Here is a 20,399-nt window from a genome sequence, read left to right on the forward strand (position 1 = left end):
TGATCGATTATATCCTGACTAACTTTATGAGGCAGAATAAACAAACAAGTTAAAATAATATTATACCAAATATATAATATATGCATATAAATGGCATAAAAATAAAACTTTATTTTCTTAAACCATTCCTTATAGGATAATTAAATTAAGACAAAATATTTATGTTGGCTGAATTTAATGAAATGAATGTCAAGGCGTCCATCAATGAAGACCATGTCAGCATGGATAGTTTGTTAGGATTTAAAGGAGACACAAAAATCAATTCGATCGTCTCCGAACGACATGTCAAATCATCGAGAAGAATTTTCAGAAGCGTACCTGAATCCATTGAAAAGCATAATCAAGGTATTTCGATCTTCCACGTTTAGAGCGGCGTTCTCCAAGAGAGCGAGAGACCCCTTCTTTTCACTCAAGATGGGAAATGAGGGAAATGAGAACTACACCGCTTAAACTGGGGACCACAACTCTTATATACTTAAAGTGTAAATATTTTATTTCAGCACATCATTAAAATAAAATAAATATCTGGCCTCTACACAAATTAATTCCATACAAAATTTAATTGAGATGCCACATAAGCCAAATAATAATTTAATACTTAAATAGATCACGAATTTAATTGACTTAATTTTAGATAGCGTCTAATGTAAAATTTTTTATTTATATGTATAAAATATATTGGCCCACATATGGAAACTTTCTAACATAGTTAACTTTAAATGAGTATGCATGTTACCTCTTAGGCTTTGTTTGTTTGAGCGTTTTTTTGCCTTTTTCGTTTGGAAACGGAAGATTTTTTTTTTTTTTTGTATTGTTTGGTTCGTCAAATCACGTTCCCAATAACTCCATTTTTTCATTTTTCTGCAGTTTTGAGAAAGCTTTTTATATATGTTTCTCCGTTGGAAAATTTCATTTGAGTATTAAAGAACGGTGCATCATTAAGGTCTTCACATAAGCGTCTAATGTTTTTTAAAACTGTCTTTTACAAAAGCGCAAAAAAAAAAAAAAACCAAAGCCTTATAGAGCAAAAGGGCGAGGGAGTTGAATTCTTAGTTATTGGGGCTGTATGTTAATAGTTCATATTACATAGCTATCATGTGTCTTCTAACTTGATCAACACCATTCGTTTGACGCTAGGAGATAAGGTTCGAGCTTTATATATGTTGCATTCTGGAGTATTCGCGATGGTAGAGAAAATATATAGTTTAACGTCTTAGCATTGTACGAAAATCCAGCACACAATCAGATAAGAGAGATGGTGTAACGTTCATAAGAGACACCAGAGTTTTTACTTTGAAACCCCTGAAAAGGGGAAAAAACCATGGGGTCTGACCTAGTTTGAATGAATCCACTCGTATTTACAGTCGATTACAAATGAGGCCCTTCCTTGGGAGAAGGTCTTGGCTTGATGGTACAAATGTACATCATATAGAGCGTATTACATAATGGGAGTTACAATAATATACATGTTTGTTTGGTTGGAAGGGTCGTACATAGATGAGAGATTAAGGGTAAATGGGGAGTGGTCGGATAAACGGCCGATGTTGAATCCCTTAATCATGCACCGTTCTTTAGACATTTGAAGACCTTAATGATGTCGGAATTCGGTGATCTTGGGCTCGTTGGATTCTTCTCGTCGAACCGCTCGATTTGAGTATAAGCTTGTTATGTTTGAAAACCGTTTGGTTATCCAATTTGTGGTTTGAACATTCCAACAGCGCTTCGGGTCCTTGATTTGGACCCATTTGGGCTCGGATTGAGTCGAATTTGGTGTTGTTGGGTTCTTATTTCCGAGACGCTCAGTTTGACTATAAGTTTGTTGAAATCAGAGTTTGGATGGTCTCCGAATTAATTTTTGAAATTTACAACTTGATTTTGCATCGAGATTCGCGCCCGTTTAAGATAATTTTTTGACGACGTATCAATATCATTATTATTTTGAACATAATATTTAATTCATAAAAAAACATCTAACATTGGTGATTTTATTCTTTAATTTTGATTAACCTTTCATGAAAATATGAATTTTCAGTTTAAGTCAAGTAATTTTGAAAGTATTGTTGAAGTAGGACGGATAATCGGTAACCCTAAGCAAAATTGAGGTGGGCACCTAAGATGTACCCGTGCTGGGCTCACTATTCGAGCTCTAAGGATCTCAAATGAAGCACTTGAAGTATAATTGGAAACTTTAAACATTAATTTGATTACGAAATGATCTTCAAATTAGACATACTTAAAGTCGAATCAAGGGCTCGACGAGACAACTTCAACAAGCCCAAAAAAGTTAATTCTAATTTCTAACATCATTAAGTTATTTAAATGCTGAAAAAATATTCATGATCGAGGGAATTGATATGGATCGTACGATGGGATGTTCTAGATTTTGGTTCAAATTATTAAAATACTCATCCCAAAAAGCCTATATAAATAAGGCTCCATTATTCATTTGAGAAGGGGAATAATTGAGAGAATTATAGATAGTTCTATTGCATTTTATAACCATCGTCGTCGACAACACCACCCGGTGACCATAGTCAGTGATCGCCGCCATCTTCAAACTCCTGATAAGATTTAACCTCGATGTTAGATACATTTGTTCGCTAGTGGACACCTGTTTTCTATAATCCCCATAAAGAAAATCAAGCTCTACTATTGGGTTTTAATTGTCTATCTATGGACAATTGATTTCTATCCCCCTCAAGAAAAATTACACATTTGTTATAAAAAAATCTCCTCTTATTTAGCTTGCGAGGAAGGAATAATTTTTGTATCATGTACTATATAGTAGATTTTTTAAATTGGGCTAAGCCCCATGGTTTTTTCCCTTTTTGAGTTTTTCAAGTAAAAAAATTTTGGTTTTACTACTTTTATCTGTGTGACTAATTTTTATATAACATTCAGACGTAAAATATATACTCAATCGTCTCAAATTTACTATCACATAAGTGTTTGCCGTCGTCTATGAGAAATGATTCTTGATTTGGTGGAAACCTTTGTTACAATCTTGAAAGGTCGTTCACATATAGGGGTGTCAATATTTAACACGACCAGAAAATTCGACTAAAAAATTCTCGATTTTTGTCAACCTATTTGAAAACGGGTTCAGTTTGAGTTTCAAATACTAACCTGATTGCAACTCACCAACCCGCGCACATACTCCGTTGTGCACTCAGAGCTTCCCCGCCTCAAAGCTACGCTACTCTTCATGCTTATAATCATTCGCACACACTCGTCGGCTCATAAAAGCCTGCACGACACACGTTGCTCGAGCTTGCCTACTCACCGGCTCGCCTTTGCCTGCATTCCCTAGTCGTCAAACATGCACACTCGCTTGTTTGCCCCGCTCAAACGTCTGTGGTCCCGTTCTTGATCAACCTCACCCGACATAGCAGATTGTGTCGGGTCAACCTGAATTTGAATCAGGCTGGGTTTGGGTCTATTTTGGTGACCTTTTTCCCTAACCGGCTCATATTCAGGTTGAGACAATTGATGGCGAGTCATTTTTTAGTTGGACTCGAACCCGACCCGAAAACTCATTTTGACAACCCTATTCATGTCAGTGTCTTGAGCATGATAGTAGCAAGGTAGTCTCTTTATAATGAATCACTATCATGTCCAAAAAAGTTTTTCAATATTGAGGTAGCCTCACTACAATAACAAATAAATATTATTTTATCTCATCTCAATCATCATACATTGCTACATCAATTTTATGAAAAAATAAATTTAAACTGGGGGTAACATTGGTTGTAACCTCAAAGGCATATTTATGCTGAAATCTCAAATATAGCGATGGTTGAACAAGCCCCTCCAATAGTTTGCGCTTCAATGATAGTCTTTCTATTAACAACCTTTCATAAAGCGTTCAACAAATAGAGGAAAACTTCAAGTGAATTTCAAACTCTACACAATTCTCAACTGGACATCCACTCATTGGACAAGTTTATAGTCTTAACATTAAAAGATATTAATTGTCTAAAAAAATACCAATAATCACTTTTGGTTTGAGATACATTGCTATTTGCCTCTCCCAATCAAGGTATAATTGATCCTAGGGGGTTTGATTCAACCTTTTTCACACTAGTTAAAATCATCTAGCAATACTATTACAAATAACCTTAGATTGATCAAACATGCTAGGTGGATTTCTTTCGATCTCCTTCAACCTCTTCTAAATATGTTAAACTCATTGGGTAAAACTCTAATAAATAATCTCAGATATATCAAACATCATTGGCGGATTTCTCCCAAATCTCTTTTACACAAGTTAATGTCATCAAACAATGCTATAAACACAATCTTGAGAAGTCATGCCCATTAAGCAGCCTAAATGAAAAGCTGATACTAAATGAGGTCCTCACTACAAATATCCCATGAGGGTAAATGATAAACAAAATATCCATTCATAATCCCAAGAAGACACGTCCAAGAGATAGCCTCGAATGGAAGCTAGTAGTGTACAAGATCCTCACTAAAAAAACTCCATATTCAAAAATCTGAAAAGGTGAAAGCCTTAAAAGGTTCAGGATTATTTAAAGACTTTTAAATATAAGGGTCTTAGAAGGAACACGTGTACAAAATATTGGAAGACAAATGCTTTAAAAGGTATATGTACACCTAAAACTTCAAAAGTCATAAGTCTTATAAGATATAGGATTATTAAAAAAATCTCATAAGGTACATATATGTCCAAAACCTCTTTCAGCCTTATAAGATACAATTTTTTTTATTCTTAAAAAAATTGAGAAAATCAAAGCATTAAAAAGTTCAATCTTACCATAATTCTTTTAAAGACAAATGAACATGTGTACAAAAACTCAGAAGGAAGAAGCCCTAAAATATATATATACACCTAAAACCTCAGAAGATATAAGCCTCACAAGATATATGATTATTAAAAAAAAATTCAAAAGGTATAAATATTAGAAGGTATAAGTACACCAAATATCTTAGTAGACTTAAAGTTGCATAAAGAATAACTTTCTTTAATCATTATGCTTTAACTAGAAAGAAATATCTTAAAGATGCATAAAGAATTTTGTTTTCTCTCATGGTGGCAAGTTCACAAATCAAAATTATACTTACATAACGATGGAGTATTTACTTCAAATAAATTGAAAGAAAACATAGTTAAACTCATATAAATATCTTAAAGTCATATACAAGATTACCGATTTACATGATGTCAACATTAAAATTTTAAAATTCTACATCACATCTAAACATATGATCTTATTAACCTAAAAGATTAATGCAAGGAGTTGAACATAAAACATCATGAATTGAAATAATTTCATGAACATGATTTCTACATCCAGCGGTGCAATATTTTTTTGTAATAATTACCTCCATATTGGGAGAAAATTTAGAACTTCAAAATATAATGAAAAGTCTCTCAAAATGGAGTTGATAAACTTTTTTCAATATAAAGACCAAAGCTTAGCCATTAAGAAAAAAATTATGAGTATCACTTATAAATTCATATAAAAAATAATTTTGTCTCTAAAGAGAAAGGCATTGAAGCTTGAAAGGGGATATCGTCTATTCAAGACAGTAGAATGTCGCTCTTGTGAGAAAAAAAATGGAGTAAAAAAAGGGCAAGAATATCTCGTTCTCTATAGAGAGGAAAAATTAAGCTTGAAAGGGGATACTGACTATTCAAGACAATAGAAGGCTTATCCTGTGGGAAGAAAATAGAGAATAAGAGGGGAGCAAGAGCAACTTGTTCTCTATAGAAAAGAGCATTGAAGCTTGAAAGGGGATACAACTTATATAAGACTGTGGAATGCCTCTCTTGCAAGAAATGGATAAGTGAAGGGGTAAAAGTAACTTATTCTCTATAAAGAGGAGTGATGGAGCTTGAAAGAGGATACCACCTATTTAAGATAGTGGAATGCATCTTTTGTGAGAATAAATGAAAAAGAAAAGGGAGCACGAGCAACCCTTTCTCTAAAAAGATGGGTGCTGGAACTTGAAAGGGAATATCGTTGATTTAAACATCAAAATGCATTTCTTGTGAGAAGAATTAGAGAAAAAAGGGGCAAGAGCAATGTAACGCCCCAAGACCTAATTAACGGAGAAATTTTATCTTATTTTCCTATATTTCTAACATTTATTTTCGCAATTGAATATACATAGAGCCAACTAATCATCAATAATATATGAAATAAACATTTAGAGTATGTAAATCATAACTTATCTTTTCAAAATAATTAATTACAATAATCCATAATATAGTGTTTCCAATAACAGTCGATTAAATCTGAGCTATAAAATTCAAAACAAAATTCTAAATACATGCTAAAGCCTGGCCTTCATGTTATGTATCTAAATAAGTCTACTTAGCAGGACCTTTATTTATTTATTTATTTATGAATTAATCTGTATTTTGATTTAGACAAATAAATTTTTTAGAAGTATTTATAAGTCCACATCAAAAATCATTTTCATCATAAAATAGATAGTGTAATGCTTTTATTATACAATTTTTTTTTTAATTTTTAGCATTGGTGTAAATCCTTAATAAACTATCATTACAAGTGGTGATTTTGAGACTCTTAGGTGTTCATTTTGCAAACCGATTTCATAAAAAAATTAGAAATATGATGGATTATTTGATGAATATTTTTATAAAATTTTAAAAGTTACAAATTTGAAGATATAAAGAAATTATAAGAACTATTTGTTAAAAAGTAAATAATTACATAATTATATTAATATTATATTATTATTTTATTATAAAATAAAATACCTCAAGTCAGTGGTCGCATTAATATGCTTTCCTATTCTTGATTCGACTAGCAAATATCAGTTAGAGAGAAAATAAGAGGAAAAGTGAGAAGAGAGATAAAGAAACTTAGAGTTTGAAAGTCTTAGAGTTATTTTTTAGAGTCCATCCCGTTGTAAAAGTTGTTCATCTTATTGATTGGAACAATTACTCGATCTCTAATTTCAATGATTTTGTGTATATTAAATTTTATATATTTTAATTCGGTCAAATATTACAAAAGTTGTGATATATTAATTTTTAGCAAAATTTTACAGCATAAATTCTGGTATATGATAATGATGGATAGATTATTAAAATTTGACCTAATCAGAAACCTAACCCGGGCTTGAACTAAACAATTATAGGTCCGGGTCAAATCGTTTAGTAGATGGACCGGGTTTGAGTTCAACATTCAGACCCATTTTTAAAATTGGGTTTGGTTCATGTTGACTCGAAAACTCGCATGTGACCTGGATCACCATAGCTCGTCCTAGACTGCATCACGTGACTCACGCTCGTGTCTTGCTCCAGGTGCACTGCTTCACGCTCGTCACTCAAGACGCTCCTGACGCTGTGATCTACCTCGCATCACACCCTTGTGATGCTAGTTTCATGCACCAACAATCGCGTCACGTCGCGTCGCGTCGCATCTAGCAACCAACGCCTGCACCCGTGCACGCTATCAGCCTCGCGCACCTGCACTCACATCCCACCCATCAATAGTGTGATTTATTAAATTTATTTCAAACTTTTTATATGTTATATCATAGCAATTGTAATTGTGCTAAACATGTTGTTGGAAAACATTATAACTGCTTTATTAAATATAAGATGTGTTTTATTGTGTCAGTCTTATAATCTGTTGTGTTATAGCCATTGTGATTGCATGTTGATTTATTATATTGTATTTTTTAATAAGTTTGAACAATCTTCAAACACTACATAAATCTTATTTGATCACGCAATTCAACTATTTTATAATTTTTGAATAATATTTTTAAAAACCCTATTCAAAACATGTTTGAATATTAATTTACATTTTTTTTGGAAGATGGTTGATTCACATTTAGTCATGTTTAAAACAATATTTTTAGCATGCACCAAAATATTGTTATATATAATTTCAAACTTGATCAAATGTTGAATTCATCTCATGATTATTTGATAAATTTTACGCTGACAATTGACTTCATAATGTAATTTTTCACTATTCTAGTATAAGACTCTGAGACTTGGCAACGACAATATTAAACTTGGTCGAATGCTGTTGAATAAATTTTTATTGTAGCAAATATAACAAATTAGTACACAGTCCATAGCGAGGGTATTTTGAGAAGAACAAAATTGTGATGCATATTTTATCAATAAATAAAATAATGAATAGATTACTTCCAAGTAAGATACTATGGGGCATACAAAGCAAAATATCCCTTTCAAATAAACAGAACTTGTGACAATATATTTTGTTTACGCTTTAGCAGTTTACCTGATCGGTCCCTTAAATCAGGTGCACACACTTGACACATGGGCTGTCATAGTGACATGGGTTTACACAGGTGCGTGCATGACCCGTTTGCAAAGTGAAATGAATATTAACCGTGGGATTTGGACTCCCATCGAACGGCTACTAATGAAGGAGATTGAACCGAGCGGGATCGTCCGGCAAATTTCCACGTTTTCCCGCGGGCTCTATAAGTGGCGGCAAAAAAAGCGAGCGAAATCAAAAAACTTTTCAAATTATCTTCCTACTATAAGTCAGATTCTACTGTCTATGATGTCAAGTTCTGTTCTTTCCCTGTTTTCACTCGTCAGAATTCGTAGAGATGGCTGGAGGTTCTTCGACGCTTCATACGCCGAAACAGAGGAAGAGGGTGGAGGCGGAGACACCGACAACGATGAAGCGAGCAAGGGATGGGAGCGCTTTCACGAAATGGTATTGTGTTATCTATCTCCTAATAATCGATTCCCTTGTTGTTTATCATGTTTTTCCTTTCTTTTTTCACATTTTTTTTTAATTTTTTTTTATAGTTTTTTGAATCAAGATCTCGTAGCAGATTTCCTGTACTTAAAAATTTTTATTGAGTTTTCTATTTGGAGTTTTGTTAACCCAAGAGTATCTTTTGCCAGTGAAGCTTGCAAAAAGGATATACATGTTGGGCTAATCGATATGCATGATTGCGGCATGGATTCGAAAATTAAAATGAATCTCGGTAATTCTTTTAAGGTATTCAGCTTACTATTATGTTTCTTTTGCTCATGTGTAAATGTTGTCTTTTCTTTTGAAATTTCAGAGGCTCAGGTGGTGGAAAAGGTAACTGAGGTGAAGAAGCCAGAGAAGTAATGCATCCTCAATTTTAGATCTTTTCATATATTACTTAAGTTTTGTTAAACGTTCATCTAATAGGGGAAATTTCAATATTTGTAGGAAGAGAGCTGCCTCTTCAACTCAGAAAGAGAGGAAATCCAAGAAGGAAAAGAAAGGACGTGATTCTAACAAACGCAAACGTCCCCCGACGGCATTCTTTCTCTACATGTAAATGTTCATTTGTTTCTCATCTTTTAACGATTGTTCTAAAATTGCCCATTAAAATTGTTGATGTTTAAATGATTTCTCTTAATTCAGGGAGGATTTTAGGAAAGAATTCAAGGAGGCTAACCCTGACAATAAGAGCGTTGCTTTGGTAAAAGAACATCTGACCCAGAATTTTAGTTTTATGTTTAAGAAACACTATTTTTTTGCTTTATGATCATATTTTTTCTGGATAAAAGGTTGCGAAAGAGGGTGGTGTGAAATGGAAATCCATGACAGATGAGGTCAGTCTCTTAACAATTTCTAATGACTACCCGGGCAGAAGAAATAACTTTGTTCCTATTAGAGGTTAAATTTATGATTTATTACAGGAAAAAAAGCCTTATTTGGATAAAGCTGCAGAGCTGAAGGCAGAGTATGACAAGGCTGAGAACGATGCTGAAAATGAAGAAGTATGTATGCGCAACTTCTTAATTTAGTAGTTTTGGTAATCTAATTAAAATTGATGTTAAATGTAGTTACTTTCCTTGGCAGGCCAAAGAGGAGAATGATACTGAGGAAAAAGGTGTAGAGAAAGATAATAGAGAGTCTGAGAATGAGGAAGAATGAGTAGATTCTCTTAATTTTGCAGGCAAAAAAAGAATTTTAATATGTTTTTATCTTTTTGTAATTAAGTATCGGATCATGTGGATGCAGTCTTGATGCAAGTTGGTTATTGCTCTTTTGATTTGAGTCAATGATATGAATGAGAGGATTGGAGATTTATTAGTCAACTTGCTACCATTTGCTGAAGTGTTTTACAAAACGTTTGTTGCATTATTGACATATTGCAAGTGGCAAATGTCATATGATTTTATTCTAACGTGCTTATAAATTTTAGAATTTCCATTCCTAAGTTTAATTTTGGAAGTTATTAAAGAGTATTGGCATTACCTAATTGCTTGATCATGTCTTTGTGCATTCTTATTTTGTCATTAATTTTATAGTTGGATCATATAATTTTTTTTTCTTGGGAGGGGGATATTTAAGTCAATGTCAAAGCTCTTACTAATAGATTAAGGTGAGTAGCTTTTATGTTATATTGTTGACTTTGCTATTAATCTTGACTTTTGTAATGAAAATATTGGAGCCAATGTTAATTGACTTCAAGAGCTACATGCATGATCAATGTAGGGGGTCTAAGTGACACTATTAACCACGTAGGTGATTTCGATGTTGATATAGCTTTGATGTTAATTATTGAGAATATATGATGATGTATGTGGTTAAACATAAGCAATTCAAAAAAAAAAAAACTGTTACTTCTTTTAATGAACTAGTGTAGTTCATGTCTTTGGAAGCTAGATTGGAATTTTCTTAATGCCAAATATGGAAAATGTGAATTCTTTTGTTGCCATATGATATTATATTGTTCATTTTACTCATACGCTATGATATTATATTGTACAATGACAAGATGTTTTTTATAGTTGGTGATTGCCTAGTTTGCCATGAATTATGATAATGGGTTTTCACAACTTTTTGTTTAAATATTCCATCACCAAAAAACGTAACATTTTGAAGTTCATTGATGTTTATGAAGTTACAAAGTACCCGTAGGATTGTTTTTGGAGGGGAAAGTTGGGACTTAGGAGAACCTAATTTCATTCTTGCACTATGAATCTTATCTTCTTGAATTCCTTTCCCTTCAAATGAAGTAGAGGAAGCAACATGCAGTTAGAAAATAAAAGTTCCTTTCTGCTAGATGGGCAAAATAGTAATCAATAAATAAATTAAAATGTTGAATGAGATTAGTCCTTGCCAAAATAGCTGATATGATTTTGAATGAAAAATTACATTCAAAAAATAAATGAGCTAAACTTTTAGTCTTTTAGAGCATATAGATTGCATCACATATCCTTAGGAATATCATGCATCAACAAAAAATCTATTGTTTTAAGATCCTTAGTTTAAATAGAGTAAATCGGAGCAAAATTGGTGTGATAGCGTAAGGAGAGCTTTAAAAGAAGCTTTGTTAGCCCCACCCAACAATAAAATATTGCAGGAAGCAGGAGAAATTTGGGTGGAGAGTAAAGCTTGTTGGATTGGCTGGGGAAGGTTATAGGGGAGGTTCCAATGAGTAGCAGTAATGTAGTCTTTAATAAGAGCATGAGGGGAAAAATTGAGTTAAAAGTGGTAAACCAAAGGTGTCAACTTGAGAATTACCATTAAACAAGTGATCCCAAATCAACAAGAGGTGACTATGAGGGGTGATATTAAAGGAAAAGTTAGTTTTTTTGGTAATAACTGCTACCTTATATAAAGCTTTCTAGAAAAAAAAAAGGATTTAAATTTTCTTAAGGGGAAGTGTACTGAGTCTTACATCACATGGCTAAGGGTCTTTCTAGACAATGTAAATGTTTAATAAGGGAAAAATAATAGGATTTTTTTTTTTTTTACTAACCAAATTTCATTAAAGAGAAAGATACAATAAAAGATCACTCATAGGGCCGCATCAATCAATTTCAAAGTAAAAAACAAGAAGCAATGTAAATTGATAATTAGATGGGGAGCATATAAATGTGCAAACTTAGACCAACACCGAGTTGTCAGGGTAGGGCCATCCATGGGAGACAATAAAATTGAAATTGAGAAGCAGTCAAATTAGCAAAATGAGCCATCCAGTTTGTCAACCAACCCTTGAGAAGGTAACCAAAACAATGAAAATTAGAAAAAGAGAATCATATATTGGATTTATGCCTATGTTGCGAAATGACTTATCAAGCAAGCTTGTTTTGATATTGATATCATCCTCCCTACTATTAATTGAAATGTCATCCTGCAATTAATTACATTGCCATCTAACTGAATGGGCAATTAAATTAGCATTTGAGATAATTGAAATAGGTACCTCAACAAGTGCCACCTTCTCACCTGCCTCCCCATCAAAAACCACACCTTGTTCACCATACTTGCCAACAATCAAAGCCCCATCCTCCACGTGACTAGGACTTTCATTAAAATTCATACAACAGTTGATACCCGATACAACTACAATGGGAGGAACCAAATTAGGGGAAACAACCCCATCCATATCACCATACACCACCAATTCATCATCCACACAATCAGTAGGGATATTGACAATTAGAGTAGGAACTTGAGAAGATCTAGAGGAATCCACACAATCTAGGACAACACCTGATTCAATGACCACAAGAGGAGAACCTCCCAAAGAAGGAAAAACAGGAGAGACAATAACATGGACATTAGAGGGCTCGGGTGATCTATTCACAACATAATCAGAACCAATAATACCTGTCGGAGCCATTGAAATAATAACATTGTCATTAGAGGGCTCAGGTAAACCATTCACAGCAGAATCAATACCAACATGGCGACCATCCCCCAACAAATTAGGAGGAGGCAAGGCAGATGAATCAAGGTTAGGGTGAAGAATCCTACAACCAGCTTTCAAATGCCCCAAAGCTAAACAATGAGCACAATACTCAGGAAATTCTTCAAAAACCACAAATTAAACATACTCAATGCTATTTGGACCTATCCAAATTTTGTTCGGGTACTGTTTGGACACATCCAGCTCAACTAAAACGCGCATAACAGACGGATGTGAAACAGTGGAAGTAGCATTATCCGTTTTCAAGGGTTTGCCAAAAATCAAGCCTAATCCATGAAGAATATGTGGGGCAAATAGATGAGGCCGAAGGTTAGGGAAGGAAATCCATATAGGGATAACCGGCGATTCAATCTCAATATCCAAGGTAGGTGATCATTTAATCAATTTCATATAACAATTACTCACAAAATACGACCTATGAGCAAAGACCCTATAATAATCCAAATAGTTAAAGAACTTAATCAAAATGTTATGTTGGTTCAAAATAGTGACGTAAACATTTTCGTTTAGCTTAAGCTTAAAAAAGAAACTCTTAATTGCATCAAGGGATGGCCTACGACCAGGGAATTTTCCAACCATAACAAATTCGAATGGTGCATCCAGCGACTGGATTTCCGCCTCCTAAATCCACATAGTAGGCAAACCTCTATTTGAAGAAACCTTATGTTCGGGAAAGACAACGGAAGAAGGCGAATAACTAGAAAGAGCATCCTTAAACGAATGAGAGGAGGATCCAACCAAAAAAATCAAGATCCCGAAAATGTGGATGCGCCATAAAAATAAAAAGAAAATGAAAATGACGCGAAGAGCAGAACAAAAAAGGAGAATAAACTTCCCTGAGCCAATCGAGGAGAAGCACCCAGCAGGAAATGCGGAGGAGGATCGGTCGGAAGGACCGGAAGGGGTGTGCTAGGGCATCGATGGCTAGGTCGATGCCCTAGCACACCCCTGAGAGCGAGAGAGAAAGACATCACGTTAAAACTGATTGAAAGAGGCAACAACCATCTTTGGGTAGGTATGTTGAAGCACAGGAGTTACATGAATCCTAAGACCAAATTTTTTGGGTAAATAAGTATTTTGCCATGAAATTAGATGCATTTTCTTGTTATTTTGCACATATCTTATCAATGAACTTGCAAGAAGATTTTGGTAAAAAAGAACCACATCTAGTAAGTTATATAATTCCATATGATATGTCTCAAAAATTGAAGCCTATTTGCAAAGGAGAGAAGCTTTGCTTTCCAACCCATGAAACCTTAGTCATTAATACATTCAAAGTTAGTTATATGAAGTTTCTTAAGAGAATTTAGAATCCCAAGGTAAAGCAATGCATTCCCTGCCAAAGTTTAAGTTTATTACAAATTTCCATAGCATGAAGAGTATGGTTTGATAAAATAATGGAACTTTTAGCTTTATTTATATTCAGTCCAAACATAGTGGATAAGTGAGCTAAAATTATGTTCAGGAAAGTAGCATTATGAACACAAATTTTGCCAAAAATCAAAAGATCATTGGCATATAATAAACAACTAAAGTTATGATTATGAACTTTAATACCCTAAAAAAGTGTGGGGTAGTAGCTGAATTGATTAAATTAGAGAGAATGTAGAAAAATAGAAGAGGTATGGGAATAAAGGGCAACCCTACCTTCACCTAGAGGTGGAGGAGAATAATCCATCTAGGCCCTCATTAAAGCATATAGAGTAATGAACATTATAAATACAAGCTTTAATCCATGATGTGAAAACTAAAGACATCTCTTCATGCTCTAGTTTGCTTAAAATAAAGCTTCTTGATAGGGTATCAAAAGTTTTGCAAATGTCTAATTTAGCACCAAAAAAAAAAAAACTTTTGAGAAGGCAATTTGTTGAACTCCCTAAGCAATTTAGTGATTAGGATAATATTGTTAATATAGATCATCTTTTGAATGAAACTTGCTTGGGTAAGATGAATCAAAGCTTTCATAAAAGGTTTTAATTTATTTGTCAAAATGTTGGCAATAATTTTATAGAAAGTATTATAAAGGAATATGGGTCTATATTCAGAAACATTATTTGCATGGCTAATTTTAGGAATTAGGGGCAATGATAGTGGCATAGCTCTTCTGAGGAGATAGTTATACTGAAATAAATATTTAATAGCTTTGTAAATATGGTGACCAATAATAGTTAAAAAGGTTGGTGAAATGTTGAACAATAGTCTTAGGCTTTATTTGAGACGTTTTTTTTAGTGCTTCTTAAAGTTATTTTTAATATAAAAATTAAAATTTTTATACAAGAAAGCCGCTTTAAGAATTAGTAAGAAAGCTGTTCCAAATGAAGTCTTAGAAGCATCCTAAGGAGAGTAAAAGGTGCCCGAAGGAGTTGAGTTCTCCTTAATCCTATTATAATTTCTCATAATATTGATTTTAACATATAAGAATTTAAGTTTGTCTTCTCCTTGAGAGAGCCACTTAGTTTTGAAAAGTTGCATAACCCTGGAAGTCACACAAGAAGCTAGTTGGTCATTACAAATTCTAATGGAAGAATTTATGGCTATGTTCAAGGGGTCAAGGTCAATCTGAGACAAGAGAAAATTTTACTGGGATTTTAGGTCAACAATTTTAGTGGCAAGGTGATTAGAAGATAACCGATTTCTTCTTTTGATTGACTCCTTGAGAGCTTGTAAACGTTTGGAACATAGAGATTGAATTCCTAGAGCTGTTAAGAAATTATATCAATAATAACATCCCAAAACTGCGATAGCTTAGTCAAAGTTCTTAAACATAAACTAGTGATTGAGTTTGGTTGGGTCATCAAAAAGTAAATAAAAGGGGGATTGTTAGAACCATGGTTTTAAAAATCAGATCAGATCGGTTGGTTCAATGATAAATTGGTCTGACGGCTGGTTCTGGTTCAATCATAAAACTGTCCCGCAAGAAATCAGAGAGAAAACATGCTAAATTTTGGTTAAATCGGCGAACTGATCAGTTTTGAAAGAACCGCTTGGTTTCTAAAGCTGTAAATATGAGCCTCTTTGAGCTCTTTGTTCTCGACATTTCAAAGCAGGCGTGGTTAAGCTGTAGATCCCAATAGGTTTTGTCCCTATTGGTTGGGATGGAGTGCGATCGGAATGACTTGGAGTGTAATGAAAAGGGCTTGTGTGATGCAATGTATGATTCCACAACTACCTCGGATGCAACCAGTGACATAAAGAGGCCATATCTGAATGTGATTGCGAACAAGACTCCAAATCGGACGAAAAATGGAAACTTCAAAAGATTTGCATGCCAGCAGGCATCTGTTTCACGTACTTGAAGATGATTGCGTGCAAGTTAAGGGTGCAAATGAGTCAAGCACAAGCTTGAGCGAGGGGATGTTCGAGTCGAGCTCGCGTGCCAAATATCGAGCTCGAGCTCAAAATCCAAGCTCGAGCTCGACTCGTCTAATGTTGAGCAGCTCGTCGAGCTCAGTCCTGAGCTTCATCTCAAGTAGTCTCGTCATCGCGTCAGTCACCGTCTTATCCGCCATCGACATCGGTCATCCTGAGCTCTCTCATTGTCCTTCCAAGGCTCCACATCAAGACCCATCATCTAGAGCTTGTCATCGTGTCCGCTGTTGAAATCGGTCATTCCGAGCTCATTTGTCATTGTCCCAAGGCTCCGCGTCGAGATCTATCGCCCCGAGCTCGTCATCGTGTCCGCTGTCGAGATTGGTCGACCCGAGCTCGTTCTTCGTTGTCCCGAGTAGGGGTGTAAATTAAACGAGTGGAGTCGAGCTTAAGTCAGGGAGTGTTCGAGCAAATACCGTGCTCGAGCTCGACATGTGACACATAAATGAGCTATCGAACGCTTGTTAAGCCGCTCGATTTCAGACCTTTCGGTTTCCCGCCCCGTTTTATGCATGCATTTGATTTTCCATCCCGATTTCCCACCCGGTTTATGCTCAACATTCACGTATTCTAGCCCGATATGCTGCTTGGTTTTTGCATTTTCCTGCCAGCCATTCGAGTTTGCTTGCTCGTCGGCACAAAAACTTTTTTTTTTTTTTTTGAAAACTAATGAGTCTGCTTGTGAGCTAAGGAGCCAAGCCTCATCAAGCTCGAACTCGACTCGTGAGCTCGATAAGCTCGGTTCACGAGCCCATAAACTAGTTGAGCTCGAGGCGGCTTGCGAGTCGACTGAGCTCGCTTACACCCCTAGTCCCGAGGCTCCGCCGTTGAGATCCATTTTCCTGAGCTTGTCCGTCGTCGTCCCGTGCTCTGTCAATTTGGTTTTCACGCCCGACCTTCGTATCTTCGCTCCTGCCCACTCGATTGAGATTTCCTTTTATCTCCCAGTCACCTTTGCGAGCGCTCGAGGAGCTGACGAGTCGAGTGGACGTGTGTTCAAGCTCGAGTTTGATAACCTGTCGAGCTCGACTCACGAGCTCGATAAGCTTGATTCATCAAGCATGTTATCGAATCAAGCTCAAACCGGCTCGCGAGTCGGCTTGACTCAGTTGTACCCCTAGTGCAAGTCGGTTACCCCGAGAAGGTTAGTGCTGTTTATGGCAAAGTCTCATGTGTAGATGATTGCCTGAATTTTGCTTGTGGTGATGCTAATGGAATGAAGGTAATATAATTAATTTTAAGGTTAGGATGTTATATTATTATGTTAATTTTATTAATTTTTAATAATATAATTATTTATTACGTCATCCCATTCGATCACAATTTAACTGTGAATATTTCCTTCCTCCGATTTAATGTCTGGTCTAATTTTAACAACCTTGGTTAGAACAACCTAAGCTATCAACTCTATAATAAAAAAGAGTGAACTTATCCATCCATAAATTATTCACCAAACATCTATTTAGTTTGATTAGGGATGTCAATATTTGGTACAACTCAAAATTAAACGCGGGGTTTTGGGTTCAGGTTAAAAAATGTGACTCATTTCTAAAATCATGTTAGATTCGGGTTGACTCGGAAACCTAAAATCAACCTGAAGTTGACCCGGGTCCACTAGCCTTCTGTGCTATGGGTCTCTCTAGGCCTAGCCCGCTAGCAAGCTCGAGCCACTGAGGTAGTGAGCCCAATCTGCAATTGGCGCTGCACTTCAACCCTAGCCCTAGTCCTCCTTGACCTACCCTCCTTCACCTCTCACGCCGTAATGCGACTAGTTGCCCACGCAACACGCGGCAGTCGGCACGCTTGCATGAGGCTCCGCCTAGGCCTGGCCGCCTCACCTAACCCGCCTTTAGGGACCACACGACATGAGGGACGGGCATAATTTCTAATAAGAGCGAGTTGGCGGGTCAACTCGATAACCTGCACGGGTCGAGTTTGGGTTCACAATCCTGGCACATTTGCAAAACCGGACTAGGTTAGGGCCAACTGGTTTAAACCCGGGTCAGTTCTGGTTCAACCTAAACTCGACCCGATGACCCATTTTGATACCCCTATGTTTGATGTGAATAGGCTAATCAATTATCTGATTATGCCTAGTGAAAAAATTGCCCATATAAGTTAGATCATTCAAACCAACATAAGAAATCATGTTATTAAAATCCCCAGGTTTACTGTGATGAATGCGATTATCACCAGCCTTTTTAGATGAAGATTTGCAACAATCAAAGTCACCAACCATGATCCATGGAGAGTCAATGTTTGAAGCAATTGGCCTAATATAATCCTAAAGGTTGGTTTTCTCCTCAAGAGAGTTGGAGGCATATATGACAAAAATGTTAGAAACATGAGCATATTTAATGGTAACTATGCCGTGAATCATTTGGCTAGAAGAGAATGCTAGGGAGAAAGAGATGTAAGCAGCATTCCATTTGACCCATATCTTACTAGGGTTTGAGTGTTCAAAGTTATGAACAATATCTTCATAGGCAAAGCGCTTGTGAGTGGCAGAAAACTAGGAATTATAAAGGGAGGAGGAGCTAATTTTGGCTTCTAATATACAAAGTTCAAGGTTGTAGGACTAAATATTTTTTTGCAACTCAAAACTTTTTTAGAATTATTAAAACCTCTAATATTCCAAGAGGCAATCCTAGGGCTCATTATTGGGATTTAGAAGTAATAGTTTATGACTTTTTGATACTTTTGGCTCCGTTGGATTTGCAAACTTGGAAGGAGGAATTTGGGTCGTCTTGTTGAGATGCTGATTGGGGGCCTTACAATAAATCAAATGATTTCTGAAAGTGGAGGAGGGAAGAGTTTGGGGTAGGATCATCAGGTGAAGGAAATGGTTTAATGTTGGCTTCATTTTAGGGAGAGTAGAGATTTGGTATGGTGTCTTTGGGAGGATTGGGTGGCTCGGAGGAGGAAGCCACTTTTTATTGATCAAGGGGTGTTTGAAGATGAAGTAATAGGAACCTGACTTGAGAAGTGGGAATGTCAGATACATGTGGATAGTTGGAGGAAGAAGATTGTCAAAGAGGCTTAGTTGTTGAAGTGGAAAAGGGGCTATTATGGGGAACACAGGAGTAGCGACTCAACGAGGTTTGCAGCTAGTTCTACGGCCACGGGGAGGTCTTTCTAGTGTGATGGAAAAAATGAGAAGTGGGCGTCGGATTTTTGGGTGAATAGTTGGAAGAATGAACGAATGAGGTGCAACATTCACATGATGAAGGTTTCCAATCATATTGGATTTTTAGCTTGAAAAGAGGATGCCATTTCTACAAAGTAAATGATTTGGTTGGGAAAATCAAGGATCCTTGTCCAAGCCAAATTGTAGTTTACCTAAGTAGAAAATTTCAGGAGAAAAAAGCCCTTGCTTAGGAAAAGAAAGTTACGATTACCTTTAAACAAGCTCTAAGAGGCCATGACTTTTTAATTGCCCCTAAAAGAGCTTCACAATAAGGCCAACGACTAATGGAGTATCCGACCAGCAACAAACTCCATTCTTATTCCTCTGTTAACGTGTTGGATGCTTGGTAACATCTACAGCACACAGTCACGAGAGATGAGAGATTATTCTGTGCGGGCGTTGAACACAGTTCATCATTTGGAGACCAAGAAGAATGCGTCACATCACCGGTACCAAGCGGTACTGAGCTGAATATCGAGCAAGGGGTGATATGAAGCATTCTAGTTTGTCTCTAGACGTCGTTCAACATCCTCATAAAAAAAAATTCACCACTGCCACGTTGCTGCACAACACCATCGCGAGGCTACTGCATTGCCGTGATGACTAACAAACAAATTACAATACAACAGTTCAGCAAAAATCAGGAGCAATCTATGAATGCCATGCTTCAAGCTATTTTGAAAAAAATAAAGCAATGTTAAGTTTAGGCTTCGTTTGGAATGGCTTTCTTATAGCTTTTAAAATAGTTTTTTAATACAAAAATTAAAAGAGCCGCCCCAAACGAAGCCTTAATCACATTTACAACAACAAATAAACAAAACAAAGAAAACATCAAGTAGTTCAACAAAAAATCTGGAACAATATATTAATTGAGTTTATAACAATTCAAAACAGAGAGTAGGGGTTGGGTTTAGGCACATTTCACAACACCAAATCAACACTCAACTTACCATAAGTAATACAATTTGTTTTTAGTGTTTGAAGAATTGCAAAGCACAATATTCAGCAGAGGGTGGCAGTCCAGAAAGAAAAATTGTTTTTACAACACTAGAAATGCAGACATGAAACAAACACATATAGCCCAGATAACTTAAAAAAAAAAAAAAAGGAAAATATATATATATATATATATATAGCCAAGATAACT

The 20,399-nt window shown here is 35.7% G+C and overlaps 1 protein-coding gene across 1 annotated transcript; it reads left to right on the plus strand.

Moving 5' to 3' along the window:
* Window positions 1–8,550: 8,550 nt before the first annotated feature.
* On the plus strand, window positions 8,551–9,908 carry LOC110096359 (high mobility group B protein 7). The gene is made up of 8 exons (XM_020822259.2): window positions 8,551–8,702; window positions 8,897–8,979; window positions 9,061–9,106; window positions 9,195–9,302; window positions 9,393–9,450; window positions 9,539–9,583; window positions 9,671–9,751; window positions 9,834–9,908. Exons 1-8 carry the CDS (start codon window positions 8,593–8,595, stop codon window positions 9,906–9,908), a joined length of 606 nt encoding a protein of 201 aa, XP_020677918.1. The 5' UTR covers window positions 8,551–8,592.
* Window positions 9,909–20,399: the final 10,491 nt, after the last annotated feature.

The sequence above is a fragment of the Dendrobium catenatum genome, unplaced genomic scaffold (genome assembly GCF_001605985.2).
Source record: "Dendrobium catenatum unplaced genomic scaffold, ASM160598v2 fragScaff_scaffold_864, whole genome shotgun sequence".
NCBI classification, from domain to species: domain Eukaryota; kingdom Viridiplantae; phylum Streptophyta; class Magnoliopsida; order Asparagales; family Orchidaceae; genus Dendrobium; species Dendrobium catenatum.

What these genes read in the sequence shown, in the direction of transcription:
- LOC110096359 (XM_020822259.2), top strand. Translation starts at nt 8,593, where the DNA reads ATGGCTGGAGGTTCTTCGACGCTTCATACGCCGAAACAGAGGAAGAGG. An exon ending in GGGAGCGCTTTCACGAAATG is followed by an intron (nt 8,703 to 8,896) that starts GTATTGTGTTAT and finishes ATCTTTTGCCAG; the next exon opens with TGAAGCTTGCAAAAAGGATA. An exon ending in GGAAATCCATGACAGATGAG is followed by an intron (nt 9,584 to 9,670) that starts GTCAGTCTCTTA and finishes GATTTATTACAG; the next exon opens with GAAAAAAAGCCTTATTTGGA.